This window comes from Silurus aristotelis (genome assembly GCF_946808225.1).
Source record: "Silurus aristotelis genome assembly, chromosome: 4".
Taxonomy (NCBI): Eukaryota; Metazoa; Chordata; class Actinopteri; order Siluriformes; family Siluridae; genus Silurus; species Silurus aristotelis.
In genome coordinates, this window is record NC_139577.1 from 1,642,031 (window position 1) to 1,660,940 (window position 18,910).

Genomic DNA, 18,910 nt, shown 5'->3' on the forward strand with positions numbered 1-18,910 from the left:
TTTGGTGGTTCATATAAGTGTAAATCTGGGATATATTCAGTGCTAAAAAAAATATGGAAGCGAATTGTAGGAAGGTAAGAAGGAAACATTTGTTGCAACGAGTTTTATTTTAGAATTTCAAAGAATTTTACCTAAATTACTGATTGGTATTTTATAAATGGCTGCTATTTTCCATATGAAATAACCTGAAGTGAATGAATAAATGGAAAGAGATGGCATGTACCAAAACTAATGTACAAATAATAAAGCATTAATGTATTATTGACTTTCACCTTTTAGAATATTTAACTCGTCTAATTGATCAAATAGGTTTAAAAATAATAATAAACCAGTTTATATTGCCAGGAATGGGAAAAAAAAGTGTGTTTGGCACCAGTAAATTAGCTGATTATGGTTGCACACATTTGGCTACGAATGCCTTTCACAGTCCCTGGTTGCAAAAAAAACCAAAACACCAAACTAATAAACATCAGATTGAATAAAGATCAGCATTAATTATTTCCTAAACCATCAGATGGAGCACTCATGTTTAATCAAGTTCCCATGGTTGAGATGGATGGAATGAAGCTCATTCAGTCGAAAGCTATCTTGAACTACATCGCTGGGAAATACAACCTGTATGGAAAGAACATTAAAGAGCGTCTTATGTAAGTGTGAGTCGGTGATAAGATGTCTGAATCTAATTGTATCATTGAAGTATGCACTGTATGCATCAGGTTTCTCTGAAACCATATTATAAGTGTTATTCTTCCTTTTAAGGATTGATATGTACTCTGAAGGTGCTAGGGACATGATGGATATGATATTGATACTGCCCTTTACACCTGCTGACAAAAAGCAGAGTCAGCTGGATAAAATACAGAAAAAAGCCAAGGATAATATCCTTCCAGCTTATGAAAAGGTGTGGAGATCACATTAAGGAGTATAATAAATGTTTTTCATGTGTCTTTTCATAGGAAATGTATCTTTACCTTTGTGTGTGTGTGTGTGTGTGTGTGTGTGTGTGTGTGTGTTAACACCATGCCTCGTAGGCTCTTGCTCATAGCCAGTACCTTGTGGGAAACGAGTTGAGTTGTGCAGATGTGCATCTCCTTGAGATGACTCTAATGCTGGAGGAGTTGTTTCCGACCATTCTTTCCACATTCCCTAAAATCCAGGTCAGTTTTTTGCAGCACACAGATCACAAAGGGACCTTTTTTTCAATAATGGTAGAAGTGCTCATTTAAGTAAAACTGGATGAGCACTTATAACCACTTATAACCACTAAAACCATAGAACAGTTGTTTTCATTTAGAAAATCAGTCAAAACTGGTTTGAAAGGGGTTAAAATGGTCTAATAGATAGATAGATAAATAGATAGATAGATTTTTAAAACCCTCATCACCAGTGTTACAGTTCACATGTCTTAATTACATTATCCTGATAAAACAATTTTCCTTTTTGACTGCACGAATGATCACAATTAAATATATACATTTTAAATGTATGTTTCAGGAATTCCAGAAGAGGATGAAGGCGATTCCAGCCATCAGTAAATTCTTGCAGCCTGGAAGTCCGAGAAAACCTCCTGCCGATGAAGCTTATAGAAAAACTGTCATGACTGTGCTGAGCCATCTTTTTATTTAAAAGACAAAACGTGGTTCAGTTACTGATCAATCAAGCGCTTATATGCTTTGCTGTGCCTTGTGACAGGAGAGGGATTATGTAAGGCTGGTAATGATACATGAATTCTCTTTTACACTGAGGTGTTTTGCCCTTTGGACGTCAGTAAGCATTAATTGAGTTTCTGCTCTATCCAGTGTAGCTTTAGATACAAAAATGATCATCTATTTTTGATGTGAGCCTCGTGAATTAAATCCTAATTATGATTCACTCGAAGAGTGAATGTTTTGGGCATCGTGATTATTTAAATTAATACGTACCTAGTAATTTGTTAAAATGTTTCTTTATTCCTTTTGTGAAACTGTGGCCTGTGCGTAATAATAACAAGAAATAAATGCTTTCACGTTAAAATTGAGCACTTATTATTTCTTTTATTAGATTAAGCATTCATTATGGCATTTTGTAATGTTTACTGAATTTATATATATCTATATATCTATATATAAAATATTTGGAATGCACAAGCCGAGTGTTCAAAAAAACTGACATGATCACATGAACTGTAGAATTGAAATCAGTGCATATACTTTAGTTACGAGGTTGATGCAGTGGAATGTGTATATAACAATATTGGCAGACGAGCTGTAGCTGAATATGCTTCATTTCATGGCCGTGTTCAGAGGATCAGCAGTCGCACGACCATCATGAGGCTGAAATCAGGGCACAGAATGAACTTTGATAAAGTGCTGTTGCAATCACGAGAGTTAAAAGTCTGCAGCAGGCAACAGAAAAAAAAAAGCAGCTAAACATTAACCTATGATTTTATTCTGAAATTGTTTCCCCATAAAAGTAAATGTTAATATTTAAAAATAATTTCTAAGTTTTAAAAAATTGAGTTGATAAAAAAAAAAAAAAAAAAAACATCTAGTTCTCTAATATAAATAAGATTATAATATGGCTGCATGTGGTTTACTGTTATTGTTGCAGAAAAAATTCCGATTTTATGCAGTAGTATTTTACTTGCATGGATTTTGTTGTTTTAGACAAAAGCTTACTACACTATATGAACAAAAGTATTGGGACACATGACTTTCAAGCCATGGGTAGTTTTTTCCCAAAAAAAGGTTCGGCCTGCAAAATTCTTTTAATTGTTTACTTCACGTGTAACGAGGTTGAATATGCTGTAAATCACATGCCACCGTCATCGCAATTGCCAGTTACTTCTCAACCCAATGGTACGTCTATGATAGATTGTTATATGATGTGCAAGATCTTTTTGAACATATTTAGAGACTTGGAGAATTGATAAGACAAGGGCATTAAACCTGTTCTGGTGGCTAATGACATCCCAGCACCCTACTAATACATTTAGCTGTCACCTATCTGTATTTAACCCCGACAGATCACCTGATATCCATTCTAAAGACAATTCCAAATTTAGGTAACGTTATTGTGATGACAATATTTCAGTACTAATCCTCACCTTAATCCAGCCATAATACCTGCAGGCATTAGTTTTCCAGATTTCTTGAATCTTATTCCCATTACAGCTGCCAGAGCACCAGAAGCCACTAGAGATGAGGAATGAAAGGATGATATCCAGAATAAAGATTAAAAAAAAAAAAAAACAAGTTTAAAAATTGTATTTCAAAATCATTGTAAATAACTACAATGTGGGTACTTACCAAGCGAAGTCCATTTATCCTGTGGGTCTAGTGTGATCTTAAAGGCCCCATATGCAGAAATACCACCAAAAAATAATCCCGCAATTAGTGACATCAAGCTTCCTATTGCAATAAATCAAAAGATTGAAAAACAAACAAGATAAAAAAAACCCCATTACAACTGGCATGATCTAGGGTACTTCATTTATATTTATAAAATAGTATACACAATTTAAAAATCTATACGTGTTCAAAAAGTTTAATAAAAAACACACGCATAAAACGCAGTGTATAAATAAACATATCACATCATCCTGCGCATTCATTGTGCCGTAATGACGCTCATTAAAAAAAAATTGCTCCTAATTAACTTAATTGCTGGTTGTTGTTTTTAAATCATATTTTGCCGCCTTTATGGATGCATGACCTTATTTGGCAATATGCTTACGCGATTTAAACTTTTACAAACAACCTGACATAAAGGAATTATGTTTTAAAATATACAAATACTTAATTGTTGCCTAAACCTTTACGCAAGACGATTAATAATAATTATACAAATTATAGAAAAGTGACAACCGGAAATGTCCCGCAGAAGGAGGGAAAACTTTAGCAGATTTATGAGATAATTATAATTCCCTGTCTATTACCCATGTTAATTCTTCTCTATGTAAATATTATTAATGCTGTTTGACCAGACTGGGGTTTAAAATGAATATACTTAACACCTTCTGAATCCTATACACCACACCTACAAGTATCTGGCAGCCACCAAGATGTCTGTTAAAGTTTAACTATACATGATCCATATTCGTATGTATGCAGACATGACGCATGAGTTCATTCATACTCGAAAAGATTTACCTTTTCTCTTATACCCCATAAATCCACCGATTAAAATAGCAGCTGCATAGCCGAACCCCAACCAGTCAACCGCCATAGTGTCCTAAAACAAAAACAAAAACATTTTACATTAATGCATAACGTCTCAAATATGGTCACTTAAAAAATAATCTTACCAATTATATCTTGTTACTGCTGTCTTAGAAAGTTGTGCCTCCCTGGCGCTAATGTTTTCTTGCACTTCCGGGAACGAGGCACGTATTACGTATTACGTCACGCGGAAGTAAACGTCTCCTAAGGACGTATAATTATCATCGATACAAGTCCCAAACATGTAAAAGTGGATCATGAGAAATCAGGTAGCATTAAAAGCCATTAATAGGGTGTATAAGTTAGCACTCTACAGATATAAAATCAACCGAAACGTGTCCGTGGATGCGCCATATTGGGAAGGTCAATACTTCCATGCCAATAAGGTCATGCCAAAGGTCAAGAATTAACCAATAGGACTCTATTGTTAACAGAGGACCTCGAGGTTCCCAAATTTGCAGTGAGTGTATATAGTGTATATATATATATATATATATATATATATATATATATATATATATATATATATATATATATATATGTATTTATGGACATGTCAACATGTCCATATATATATATATATATATATATATATATATATATATATATATTTATGGACATGTTGAAGAAAGGGTGACAGTCTATTGGTATGCTACTAAAAATTAGTTAGATATTTTTCTTCTTACAATTGTAACACTTTTAACGTTCTCACACTTTTTTTTATTTTTTTTTTTATTTTACTCCTGAATACTCCACACTCAAGCAAATCAATGACTTACACCCACCCATTTCCCTCAGCACATTCACACATCTGTATTTGGCACACTGGTCAATCAGGCATTAAAAAAAGTCTGTATTGACTCTCCATCATTAACATTTCTTTTCTCTCTCTCTCTCTCTCTCTCTCTCTCTCTCTCTCTCTCTCTCTCTCGGCTTTCACCGGTTATTCAGCATATTTTGTATCTGTCATACCTTTAATGGCGTGTCTGGTTGGTAAAGTATATTGAGGATGTCGTTTCTCAATAACTCGTTAAAGGCTGAAAATCCACTCAAATTGACGAGCTTCAATAAACCTGAGAATTGAATTATTACCCAGCTCGCCGTTTTATTACCTGGAACTGACAATAATGTAATTAAGTTTTCGCAGCAGACCAAAATGTTGTAAAATAGATTGCATGCTGTTTAACAGTTTACAGGGTAAATAAGTCTTTAACGTCAGTATTCTCTCATTTAGTTGAATTAGTGATGAAAGATACTGTATATTAATGTTAAATATCAATGAGAGCACAACAAGCCTAAAAACTGCAGTGATAAAATAAATGTATTTTGTACCATTTGAGATTATCATTGGATTTTCATGCAAAAAAATATTTTTTTTGCCACACTTAAAATAGTCATAAAGGACTGTATAAAAGACTTCTGGGTCAATATTTTGTTCCACTAAATGTATAGGATATTTCTGGGATCTGTTTTGCACAGAATGATACAGACATTTGCACATTTGTCTCTTGGAATAACTGCTCAGTTTGAATGTAGACCATTAATGAAGATCATAATCCCAAAACCTGCATTTGATTCTCAATCTGACTGAGTGAAGGAATACGGTTCTTAGATTCGACTTAATCCAGGGTTGCTTTGGGACTATGCAATTTGTCGTTCAATTGGAATATAAACACCCAGTCCTGACTCATGCCTCTTAAAGATTCTTCTGTATCTGAGCTCATCCAGCTTCCCTACCTATTTTTTTTTAGGGCTGGCTGATCATGGCATGATGTTACCACAAAACCATGCTTCACAGCTCTTCGAGATTTCTTTTTTAAATTCTAGAACATTTCAGATATTAAAAGCCAAAGATTCACATTGTATATAGCGGTATATGTCTATGCACAGTCATCAATAACAAGCAAAAATCGTGGCATTAGAAATTCAGTTTATTGTTTTATTATTTCAAAAGCAATGACCAAAATGTCATACATTTCAGATATGGCCTTTCGCCGACTCTACAGTTTGTTGTGGTTCGAAGAAAAATGTTGTTGTATTAATATGGCTATTGCAGTAACACTCTCGCGACACGTACCGAAAGATTACACGTAAAAGCAGCACCAAATTCTGTGATATTCTCTTTTGTGTTCTGTGAGTGTACAATTCAACAATCACATCAAAAGAGATGTGGGGCAGAGGGGCAGTAATCAGTAACGCACACAGGCCTCTAAAGTTAACAAAAACAGGTAATGTTTGCTTTCTTATACACAAGATAATGAATACCACAGTGTTATACCGATGGGGAAAAAAAGCAATAGTATTGTTATAAGAAGAAGAAAACAACAGTGACAGACTGCATACTGTGACGGCACACTATTTAACCCTTAGCAGCAGCAGCAGCAGCAGCAGCATAGACCCATCAATTAGGTTCTGGTTTTCCCTATTTTGTTAGATCTTTCAACTCACAGTGAGAGTACACACATCTCCAAACTTCTTATGTCATGAGAAGGAGCTTTTTTTTTGGTCTCCCAATGTTTTTCTGACTCTTACTTAAAATAATCTGTGGGATTTACCGGATCAGGTGTAGATCTGCTCGCTAATGACCATCAACGTCATCAGGGTTCTCTGCATGGAATATATGAACATCTCACAACATCACAGACTCATTTGCACACATCAGCCTCTCGTTAACACCCCCCCCCCGTTCTTACGTTCTAACTTTTCCTGTTTTCGTCCTGATTCATGTTCCTGTTATTGTTGTTGTTTTTTTTCTCCTTCATTTGTTTATTGTGTGTTATTGTGTGTGTTGTTATTTACGTAATAAGGATTGGAACGCTAGGTCAATTTTCCCATCACTGTACTGTACATTTAACACTAAGATCATCATCCACAACAGTTCTTTACATTTATGAGAGAATATGATGGTTATATTATGAAGTAATATTGCAAAATCTTTAAAACTACTTTTGAGATTTTAACTTTATGGCCCAAATCACCTTCAGAACCAGTGGTCCTTTAGATATAACTTTCATTTAATGAAATGCTGATAGACGGATTCTTTCATCAGTGATATCACTTTTAGTAAATTACGTCCCAATAAACTAAAAGCAGTCATCAATTATAAATAGAGAAATAAAACACAGTTAAATAAGACAAATTGCAGGGTGGATAGAATAACGGCAAATGCATGCACAATTAAACAACAGATCACCAAGCGCAATTCTTCACTCATCAACCATTCAGGAGCTTCATTTATCAGACATTTTACATGCGGTTCACGTTTTTTACGTTTCAAAAGCTTTTTGGGAAAACCTATCCATTTTCAGAAAGGGTTATTTATATATTTTTTCTTTCAAGAAAGCATTCATACTGCACGCCACTACATAATTACATAATCTGTGGATAAACATTTAGAGGTAGACTTTTCTCACCTTTTTCTTTTTTTATTGTTGTTGCGATATACAGGAATAAATTTGCTACATCGTGGATAAATTTCAAAATAATTGAACAAACAACTACAATGTATGACGAATCCGAAAGATTCCAAGAGTTTTGATTTAAGTTTGTTTATGCAAATCTGTCCAACCTGAACACAACTTTCAGGCAGTATATTGTTCAAACTAGATGATGTGGATGAAAATAAATAGACTTTAAAACAATCCAGGCATACAGAACAATGTGAAGAATACATAGTAACTAACTGATGGGAAACTTAAAAAAAAAAAAAAAAAAAGCGTGTTAATTAATTAATTATTCGTTAATTAATCAGTTTTCATGCAGTCACCACTTCGCTTTCAATAACTTTCATGAACCTGGAATTCAAAGACTTTAAATTTCATACCTTGAAAGAACAAACATGTTCTTAATTAGGTTTATAAGTAATCAGTCTGGTTTGAATCATTTTCAATTGCCTTCTTTCACTGTTTGAAAAATGTGATTTATGTTTTACTCAGAAACTGGTACTTGAAAACAACTTCAACCAACACTTTAATAGGATCACATGCACTCCTGCTCATTCATGAAGCAGCACCACCAATTATATCAATAAGATTTCCAATTAAATTAAATTCAGCAGATGACTACACTGGGTTTTACTCCTGGCAGCCATGGAAAGGAAACCAATGCTACAGTGTGCATGAGCTCACCGAACAGAAAAATTTGAAGATTTAACACTGAGAATTTTCCTTATTCACATGTTGCACATTTAAGAAGCTGCAAGTTCCTGCATGCTTTTACGCATTGTTCTTCTTCCGAAGGATTTCCTTCCGTTCGGTTCCATGTTTCTTGTTTTTTTTTTTAATATATGCCTCAACTGATACAGATATCAGGATAATATTCTTCCACGGACATTTAAAAGAGTGTAAAAATGTCGACATGTAAGCGGGAAATTGTCCAACCCGAAATTGCATAATAGCGTAATACTGGTAACGCCACTAGAAAGAAAAAAAACATCCCAGAGCAGCTAAGCAGAACCTTCGACGTGTTAAAGGCACTCGCTATATTGATCAAATGGCATCAACTAAATGATTAATAATTGTATTCACCAAGTCCAGTTTTTTTTTTTTTTTTTGCATCGGCAGAAACCATTACAATACCGTTACGAGCAAGCATTTTATCGTTACCTGCAAAACATACGAACGTCTATACAACACGTTTTGTCAACAACCAAATAACGAAAAAATGCGATTGAGGTAACCGGGTTGGTTTTTTTGGAGGTTAAAGGCAGAGTACAGTGAAATGCTTCTCTGTTGCATTTTACTGCATATATATTTATTAGATAGGTATTTAGTGACAATATATTGCTCCTGCATCCTGAAGTTTGGCAATATTGTTTAAACAAACAATTTGTGCAAAGAAACAAAACAAAAAAAAACCTAGCGAAAACCAAAAATTACTGATCAAAATAAAGAAATAAAAGCACACGCAGCGTGTAAACCAATCAAAATATCATGCAAAAAAACAAACATCTCAAAATCTCAACCGAGCCCGATTACAAATTAAGTTTTAATGCAAAAAGTTACGAAAAAAATCAAATCAAAACAAAAAAAAAAATGCAATTAATAATAATGCAATAAAAATATATCTTTACCAATCCTTTGTGTAAGCTTTTCAACCCCACTAAAAATTCAGCTCACAACAGTAAGATAACCTACATAATAGACTCTGAACTGAAAACGTTAAAACCAAACAAAGCCTTTGAGAAAAAAAGATGCAGTGAACCCTTTCGCCAGAAAAAAACTCTTGGCCCTACAAACACCTCCAAGATGTGACCGCACGAGGTCTAATCAGAACCTCTCTTCTCTTCTCCTCTCCTCTCCAAGATCGAACAAGCTCCTGTCTCCCCTCACGCTGACGCAAGATGGCTGGACGTCGGTGGTTTCTTTTTTTTTTTTTTTCATGGACGTATATAAACCCACAGCCATCCCAAAAAAGTCCCATAGATCCACGTTTTCACATAGAGTTTTCTACCTGACTCGGTGAAGAGCACCGGCAACGTGAGGCTGCTCAACACCAGTAGAGAAGGCAGCGTTTTTTTGAGGCTGAGAAGTGACCTTCGACTTTCTCCTGGAAACTTGCATCTTACTTTGGGATCCTCAGACTCGTAGAAGGATGTCAGCAACCTCAAATAAAATAAAACGTTTTCCTAAGATGCGATTTCTGCAAACCACTTAAACAGCAAGACTGGGCACATGAGAAAAAGAAAGAAAAGAAAAAGAAAGACTTACTTATCTTTCATCTCAAATCTATCATGAAGCCACCTGCGGAAAAAACCCGGTTCTAGGGGAATCTCCCTCATGTCCAGGCGCTCGAAGTAGATGTGCACCCTGGGGCATTCTTTACAAAGGAACTCTATTAACAAGACAAATTATATAAAATACAGCGAATAAGTAAATATATTTTGGAATTGTGTCATTTTATATAATTTTATTAAATCCCATACCGATGATTTACTATAAAAAATAAAAAAAAAGCTAATACAATATAAAGCCACGGGGTGGCGCTGTTGTATGTTATTAGATTTAAATGAAACACCACTGCAGCAAGTTTCTGTAAAACAACTAAATGTGAATGGATGTGATCTCGAACAAAATCCACAAATTTCTTTTAGTTATGTTGGATAGTTGACTATAACTGTTATTATAATGAATAATTTTCATAATAATAATAAATAAGTTACTAATATTAGCCTGGTTATGAAACGTAATATAATCCGAGTAAACGTTACTCAACATCCTGGCAGTGTAAAATTGTTAATTGTTAAAATGTTAAACCACTTTTATTTTAAGAAATAAATAGATAAAATACACAAGTTCAGAAATTTTCTTTCTTTGCTGAATATAAATATGGTATATTTCCAATCATTAAAAAAATTTACTGTACAAATTAATTTACTTTTAGATTTGTATACAATCAGGGAATATATATATATTTTATCCTTACAGTATAATGAATATAGAAAAACAGATTCATGTCATGCAGACAAACCGTAACAAGCTGCTAATCAAGATATAAATATATTAAAATAATACCTGACTCACCCTTACACAAGCGCAAACGCACATGATTAACACATGAAGAATGTCAGTTGTATCAATAACATGACTTAGATGCCATTGCTGTTTATTCCTGTCGGAAAACAGGATGTTTTTTTTTTTGCACAACAAGTGATGGCTTTAATGTTTTTGGGAACACCAAGGCACGGGAAGATAGCACGCCATAACTTCCTGTTTATATGAAGCAACAGGAAATCCATATTTATGTATTCTAGGAACCTGATTGTACTTGGAATTAACAAACAATTACAGGCAATAATCTGCCCTCCTTTTTTTTTTTTTTTTTAATATATATAGATCTTATTACGTATTCAAAGTGTGTGAAATGTGTCACGGTACCGGGCATTGAAGGGGCAGAGCGTCTTTTCCCATCCGCACTCAGCGTCCCTTCGTATGCCACCGTGACATCGTAAACTGCGTCCAGGTGCTCCTTCATGCAGTCTATTGCTACGTGCGATGCCTTCATTCTCGGTGTCAGAATGTGTTTTAGTACCGAAAGACCTACGAGAGTCATAAAAAAAAAAAAAAAACTTTCTCTTAGTACCGACTTAACGATGATCGTTAACGAGGTTTTTTTTTTTTTTTTTTTTTGGCTACGATTTTTAATCAGAATTCAGCAAGTTATACAGATGCAAGAAATAAAAAGAAAGGTGTTCGAATTCATTTCAGTAAACAATATTTAGAAGCAATTCAGACTTTTCCGTTAATTGCCCTCAGAATCTTTTCAATTATGTAATTTAATTGCATCATGTAAGTGGGAAAATCGAGAATGATTATATAAAAGTGCGCTTTAAAAAAAAAAAAGGCATCCATTAGAACAAAGTAAAACCCCTTTCTGTATGACTGATTAATTAAATTGTGACCGTATGCAGATTTGAATAAGAGCCGTTTTAAATAAAAAATGTTTGTAGCACACCTTCATAATAATCAATACTTTTCTTATAATCAGCAAAATTTAATCCCTCACCTTCCATATATACATCATCTAATCAAATTCATACCGCCAAGAACGTTTCGCCTCGATGAATGCTGAATAAGACGGCAGACGTTAACCTGATAAAAAGAAAAAAAAACCTGGCACCTTCTTTGGCTGCAAACGCCTGACTAGCCTTGATCACCTCCTTAAATTCAGGGTTGTAGCGAGTTCCCTCTGGGAATATGACGAGGTACATCTGTGGAAAAAAAGGAATAGCAGACCAGAACACAAACGTTTGACATCTAAAACATAAAATCATAAAGCCTCCCTTTGGAATTGATGCCATCGCTCAGAAATGTCCAATATTTTAGTGACAGAAGACAGAAGTCGTTGATTGACCCAATCAGCCGTCACAAATAGTGTCATGGGAAAATAGTCATTTGGGAATAATCCTATATTTTTATAGTCAGTCAGAGAAATTTCTGAGAAATCATATAAACTGTTAAGGATATAGTGATGGCTAAATACGACACTTTATACTGAGAAAAGAAAAAATGTGGTTATCACTGGTGTGCATGTGCAGGGCTGCCGGTTATATTTAGAAACATTTAGAGCGCTACAACTTCTGAAAAACCACAAAGACCTGAAAGCTTTTAGAGAGGCGTGCATGTTGGTTTGCAATTTTGTCTTTTTTGTTTGCATAAAGCTGCTTTTTCAGGGGAGGGATTGCATGCCTTAACTTACTCATTTTACTCACTATCTTTGTTCAGTGTTATTTTTAGAATGAAGAGCAAATTATATTATGCAGAATATTGAGATACACTCCATTGTTACAGAATCGAATCAGAAAAACAGTCTACATTAAATATGTTGAGCTGCAAGTTATGGTAGGATTTGCATCAAATAAAAAATAAAAAACAGCTCGTGTTGCATATCAAAGAAGCACACGCAATACTTTTTACACACTTTATATTATATTAACGGTGTGTATCGTCTGTGAAATCCCTAGTTATCAAATTATTATTTGTCCAAAAAAATTTATAAATTAATCAATATAATAAAATATACGTAGAAAGTATTAAGGTATAATAATATGTAGAAATAAGTATAAAAATAGATTTGAAAAAATTAAAAAATAAAATATATATATATACAGTACAGACCAAAAGTTTGGACACACCTTCTCATTCAAAGAGTTTTCTTTATTTTCATGACTATGTAAATTGTAGATTCACACTGAACGCATCAAGGGCTATTTGACCAAGAAGGAGAGTGATGGGGTGCTGCAGATGACCTGGCCTCCACAGTCACCGGACCTGAACCCAATCGAGATGGTTTAGGGGTGAGCTGGACCGCAGAGTGAAGGCAAAAGGGCCAACAAGTGCCAAGCATCTCTCGGGGAACTCCTTCAAGACTGTTGGAAGACCATTTCAGGTGACTACCTCTTGAAGCTCATCAAGAGAATGCCAAGAGTGTGCAAAGCAGTAATCAAAGCAAAAGGTGGCTACTTTGAAGAACCTACAATATGACATTTTTCAGTTACCTTTTTTGTTATGTATATAATTCCATATATAATTCCACATGTGTTCATTCATAGTTTTGATGCCTTCAGTGTGAATCTACAATTTTCATAGTCATGAAAATAAAGAAAACTCTTTGAATAAGAAGGTGTGTCCAAACTTTTGGTCTGTACTGTATATATATATTATATATATATATATAATGTGTGTGTGTGTGTGTGTGTGTGTGTGTGTATTATAGCAGCTACAATTTAATATATAGTGCTCTAAAAGTACTCTATACTAAAGCTTATTAGACCTGATGTGTCAAAAAATGACCTGAAACGAATAACATTGGTATTCATAACATAACATCATATTCTAGTGAGCGAATTGAATCGTTATCATTCATCCCTTTTTTTTTTTCTCCAGTGAAATGCATGCTCACCGGTGCTCCTACATCCATCTGAGAGCGGAGTTTCCTTCTCATGGCCTTTTCATCAAACTTGGCACTCCGCTTGACGTAAACACCACCATGCTTTACGAGAAAAAACAACAACAATCTCAATAACGTTTTACCATACGCCATTTAATAAAAGAATGAAATATCACAAGTAAGCACACAGTACCTGAGAGAAATACCAGCCGTACAACGGAAGCCACTTCAGACCATCTTTTAACACGTATCTCACATGGCCGAGCGCGTTTTGGCGAATCGCCAGCATGTCGGCGACAATCCAATCCGCTATAACACAGAAATTAATATTCAATCAGTCATAGAATATCCGAGACATAATGTTTACTACTAATATATCGGTTATTAATATTTAATATAGTCCAGCCTGACTACAAATAATCAATATGGCTCTAGACCAAGAATTACCTGTGGATTGATGGTTGGAGAGATAGAGGACATTCTCCTTCTTCTTTGGTATGTCTCCATAAATAATAATCTGTGTGATGAATAAAACACACTACATGAGAACGCAGGAATAAAAACAACACGTCTGCCAAAAAGAAAAATTCAACAAAAATACACACACGAGAGCACAAATATTCGCACAAGGATCATTTCACTTACACCGCGTTCAAGCATATAAACGATCTCCCCATGTGCTTATTATTAAACGTCTCATACTGTGAAGCTTCTCCATAAACCCATCAGGTGTGCCACTTCATATGTCCTCGTGTAACCTGCACGGTTTATTGGAGCAGCAGTGATTTACACAATCGTGTGTTAAGTGTTGCAAAATAATCCTACGCTTGAGTAATCGAGTTGCGTAAAGGCTACACAATATGTGGCCTCCAAAATTCCTGTCATCGAAAGAGGTCCTACAAAGGTTCATAAATTCTAATGAAACTATTCCTCTGGCTATTCTAGTTACGTACCGCTCACTGGAAATTTCCTGCTCCGACTCGAACCTACTTGCTAATAAACTTAATCCTATTTCTACATAAATTTCAAACCCTTTTTTTTTACATTTTCAATGGATGGATTAAAAACCAGGTGAAAGATCTTTGCATATCCTGCTCCGATTCCCTGTATCACGTAGCCCTAATTAACTATTGGCCAACATTGATAACGAGATATGAACATTTCATATCTCCAGATGTGCTATTATGGTGGCTCACACCTTCATGCCAATGTTTACGTGTGTTGCAAGACAACTGAACTTGTTCTGCAGGTCGTTCAGCCTGATCTGCAATACAGACTGAGAAGCAGGTGTACGTTAATCTTCAGTATATGGATGGAGCACAGGGTCATGTTACTGTTGGATTTTTTTTCTAGATATATTTGATGGGTTCTGAATAGAGTCGAATCCTCTTTTATAAACATCCCGTACCATCTAGGGACGTACCAGTGCCAATTGGATCCCACTACATGTGTGGATCAATGTTTTGACATTGGACCTCCTGGAGTGTTTAAAGGCTCTGGCATGGAGAAGCTGGTGCTGGATCTGTGATGATCACAAATGTTGAGCTCAGTAGCTCCTTGTTTTATAACCATAAAGACTCTATAAGACTGTAGAAAGAACATTACTTATAATCTTATACTCCAGTGCTTATGTTAGTTTTCACTCTCCAGTGTTGAACGATTTATGATCAAACTCTTGGATGGGTTCCCCTTTTGAGTCTGGTTCCTCTCAAGGTTTCTTACTCATAACATCTAAGGGAGTTTTTCCTTGCCACAGTCGCCACGGCTGCTCATCAGGGATAAACACACACCGTTCACCTTGACTGTTGATTTCTGTAAAGCTGCTTTGAGACAATGTCTGTTGTGAAAAGCGCAATAGAAATAAACTTGACTTGACTTATAACAGGACCGAGAGAGAAAAAGAAAACTTCCTCATTATTATAAGCAGAAACTGGAGACTCCCAAACCTCTAACAATTACGTGTTTATAATAATAAACAAAAAAAATGTTGATGGATAATTAATACATCAGTTTCGAGACTCCAACATGGTATCAGTTGCCTTAGATCTTAACACCAACACATTGACCTATAATTTACCTGAAACGGTTTGGATTTTACACAGAAGATTGTGTTTGTTTAAGTATCGTGATAACGATCAGTGATGTATTTTGCAACCCTTCTTTAAATAAAATAAATAAATAAATAAATAAACTAATAAAGAAGATTTAGCCTACAAAACCTGAGTTTAAGATCTAAGATCTTTGTTTAGAAATAAACAATGAGTTATAATGCTTAAATAATATATAATAATTTATATTCTATGAAATAATAGAATATAATAAAAAATAAAAATAAAAACCTGCTAGTGATGTTCTTAAAGTGGGAAGGATTTTTATTTTTCTCTTTTTTGTTGTTGGAATGACAGATTCAGTGAACTCACCTCCACCCCAGTGTAATTCTCGAAGAAGAACAGAACCATGCTTTGGTACACTGTGTACAAGTGATCGTCCACGCTGTGGTACAACCTGGTGGGTAGGAGCGTGGAGAGGAACCTCCACGCGCCCCAGGAGAGCAGGTACACCGGCGCAGTGCCCAGCATGACCGCAGCCGGAATGCAGTAGCGCAAAGAATACGTGTGCACGACCAACGACAGCAGCATGTTTAACACGCACAAATAAATATGCAACACAAGTCGTAGAGTCCAGACGAATCCCCTGGATGCAAAAGGCGAAGAGAGGCTTTACACAGTGTCCGGAAACTTGAGCTTTCACCTGCTACAACCAGATTGGTTCAAACGCTGTTCAGAAACGTACAAAGTTTCAGCTGTCATGGTGTAATATAAAAATATATATATATTACTAAAATATATGACACATGACAAAGTGGACACGCCAGACGCTCAGTGCAGAGGCATGCGCCTGTCAAAGCTGCTGCAGTGCGACTCTATAGCAAGTTTTACGGTAATCACAAGGTTGCTTTTGATGGACGCTTGGAAAGTTCACCCACACTCTGTTATTAATATTAATCACTATAAATTCACTGAACATTTCATAACAGCAAAATGCTTATATTTAAGTTCATCCAACGATGCAATTACACCTTTAAAAAAAACTATTGCCAACTCTAAAATTTCTACTTATCCGTGTTTGATATTTACCGTAAAATCAGGTATAGACTCGCATGTCAGTTTCTCCTAGGGAGAGGCGCTAACGTAAAAGCTACCGAGTCGAGCTCGAAACTCAAATAGCAGGATGTCTAAATAACACCAGAGGATGTCGCTTTAGAGGTCGATACACTCATGCGCACACTAGTTTTTTTGTGGGGAAAAAATTTTATCCTACAAATCTATTTGTCTACTCTCCCTTTACCAAAGTCATGCTACACTCCATATTGCACTGTGACGTCAACGACTCGGTAGTATCGCGCTCGCTGATTGGTGGAAGCGCTTGCTCTTGGTGGAGTAGTTGTTACGGTAAGGGCTGTGTTACAAATGTTTCAACACTAAACAACTAGGGTGCACTAGCCGTGATTTCTGACTCTATAAATAAAAGATTACACACACTCTTAGAGTGAAAGTCTAAATTCATACTTCTACACAGGCCTGTTAATGACAGCATGAACGTAAATGAAGAACTTTTTCTGAACGTTTTGTATGTTGTGTACTTGTGTATAAAGTAGGAAAGCATTTGGGATTCAACCAAAGACACGCCCCTTTTTTCGAATCCACAGCAAACACGTGAAAAGAAACCGACTGGTCTGGGCTGCAGCTTAAACCCCATATTAACGTATTAATGCAGGGGGTGAAAAGGTGAAGGTCATGAGATGTCAGTTATCCATCCATCCATCTATCTATCCATCCATTCATTTACATCGTCTCATTCAGCTGGAACATACAAGTATCACATTAGTACTAAATAGTGTGTGTGTGTGTGTGTGTGTGTGTGTGTGAGAGAGAGAGAGAGAGAGAGAGAGAGAGAGAGAGAGAGAGAGAGAGAGAGAGAGAGAGAGAGAGAGAGAAAAAGAAAGAAATAAAGAGAGATTTTAACAGAATGGAGAGAAGGTCAACTAGGGATGGGCAAAACCACTTCATTTCTTTTTGGTCAGATAACAAGTACCTCCAAGGCCCCACATCATCAGTTATTTAAATCGATTCCAACATATTTGAAAGCCATCATTAACGATATTAAATAGACAACAATAAGCTGGATTTTCTTTATTTATATTTCTGTAATGATTGATCATTTATTTATTTATTTATATTAAACAGACTTTTAACAAAATGTAATCTGACACTGCATAACATTTCAACGTTCCCTTTTTTCCCCCCAAAGGTTTTCGCAAAAAGGTATAAGAGAATGTTATCAGTCCCTTGTCAGAATCTCAATTCAGCACCAAAAGTATGGATACTTTAGGATCCAGTTATCGCTTATATAAACATTACCAATTCTGGTCCTGGAGAAGCCCTTCATCACTTTGCCTCATCAGCTAATGAACGATTTTATATGAGATGTCTGGGTGTGTTAAAGCACCAAAAAAAAAAAAAAAACAACAACCGTACAGAATAGAACAAAATAAAATAATTTCTAATTAGGTTTTTTTTAAGTTTGCAAATCTTATTATTTTAATAAAAACACTACAAGTTAAAAGCCTTCTTATGGAACATATTCAAGACGTAATAACGAAGGTAACGACACGGATCAGTGATTGGTCGCTGGAAAACAATGCTACCCAGTGTGTGATTGCTGGTAAATAACAGCATTGGTTGTTTGGAACAGTGGTGCTAAGTGATTTGTTGCTTGGCTCATTAAAAAATAAATAAAATAAAAATAGTCAGTAGGTTGGATTATATAGCCTCAGTATGGGCACAGTACTTTATATTTACAGCACACACATAATATTTACATTTATAGCATTTTCTAGGTCCATTTACCTGAAATGAAATAAAGTACTTTGATCAATAAACATTATTACTGTAACAAAAAACATTGAACAATAAGCTCAGCTTTCTGCTTTCGAAAATGAATCCAAACCATTCCTGAACCCGCAACATGACTTGTTTTATTTAAGACATTTATTAAACAGAATCTAAATGCACAGTAAAATACAAGAAACATATACATAAAGTACTCATATATAATACAAAATTCAGTTTTCCAATAACAGGAAAATGTCCTCACTGTCGAAACTCTTTACTCAAGAACGTAGTTATCGTATGGGAGCAGCACATGATGAGTCACGCAATCTGGCCAAAAAAATAAAAAGAAAGTTTTAAAAAAAGACTCCTGAGAACACACATTCGACACATCTGTTTCAGATTTTTATACATCGGGAACATAATCATACA

General features: G+C 35.3%; 3 protein-coding genes and 1 long non-coding RNA gene across 6 annotated transcripts in view; 2 read left to right on the forward strand and 2 right to left on the reverse strand.

Annotated features, from left to right (window-relative positions):
* LOC310724840 (glutathione S-transferase 3-like) overlaps nt 1-2,013 on the forward strand; it is a 3,279-nt gene extending 1,266 nt beyond the window's left edge. The window contains exons 3-6 of the mRNA XM_083539211.1: nt 515-647; nt 760-901; nt 1,032-1,157; nt 1,495-2,013. Of these exons, the coding sequence (XP_083395337.1) occupies nt 515-647; nt 760-901; nt 1,032-1,157; nt 1,495-1,626 (533 nt within the window). The 3' untranslated portion in view covers nt 1,627-2,013. The remainder of the gene's footprint in view (nt 1-514; nt 648-759; nt 902-1,031; nt 1,158-1,494) is intronic.
* Nucleotides 2,014-2,018: 5 nt separating this feature from the next.
* On the reverse strand, nt 2,019-16,225 carry agpat5 (1-acylglycerol-3-phosphate O-acyltransferase 5 (lysophosphatidic acid acyltransferase, epsilon); the record flags this gene model as incomplete). Its single annotated transcript, XM_083539220.1, is given in 12 exon segments — nt 2,019-2,312; nt 3,086-3,173; nt 3,288-3,389; nt 4,131-4,208; nt 4,211-4,212; nt 9,908-10,031; nt 11,075-11,236; nt 11,817-11,907; nt 13,599-13,688; nt 13,780-13,895; nt 14,034-14,103; nt 16,007-16,225. Coding segments are annotated over 12 exon segments (1,176 nt in total). The 3' UTR covers nt 2,019-2,278.
* LOC310724849 lies at nt 6,116-9,342 on the forward strand. Its single transcript, XR_014533181.1, has 2 exons — nt 6,116-7,918; nt 7,951-9,342. It is a non-coding gene; the product is annotated as an uncharacterized lncRNA (long non-coding RNA).
* A 2,382-nt stretch (nt 16,226-18,607) lies between the features above and the next one.
* Nucleotides 18,608-18,910, reverse strand: part of mcph1 (microcephalin 1) — a 28,019-nt gene continuing 27,716 nt past the window's right edge. For all 3 annotated transcript variants that reach the window (XM_083539195.1, XM_083539194.1, XM_083539193.1), the window contains one exon: nt 18,608-18,808. In XM_083539195.1, the coding sequence (XP_083395321.1) occupies nt 18,756-18,808 (53 nt within the window). In that variant the 3' untranslated portion in view covers nt 18,608-18,755. The remainder of the gene's footprint in view (nt 18,809-18,910) is intronic.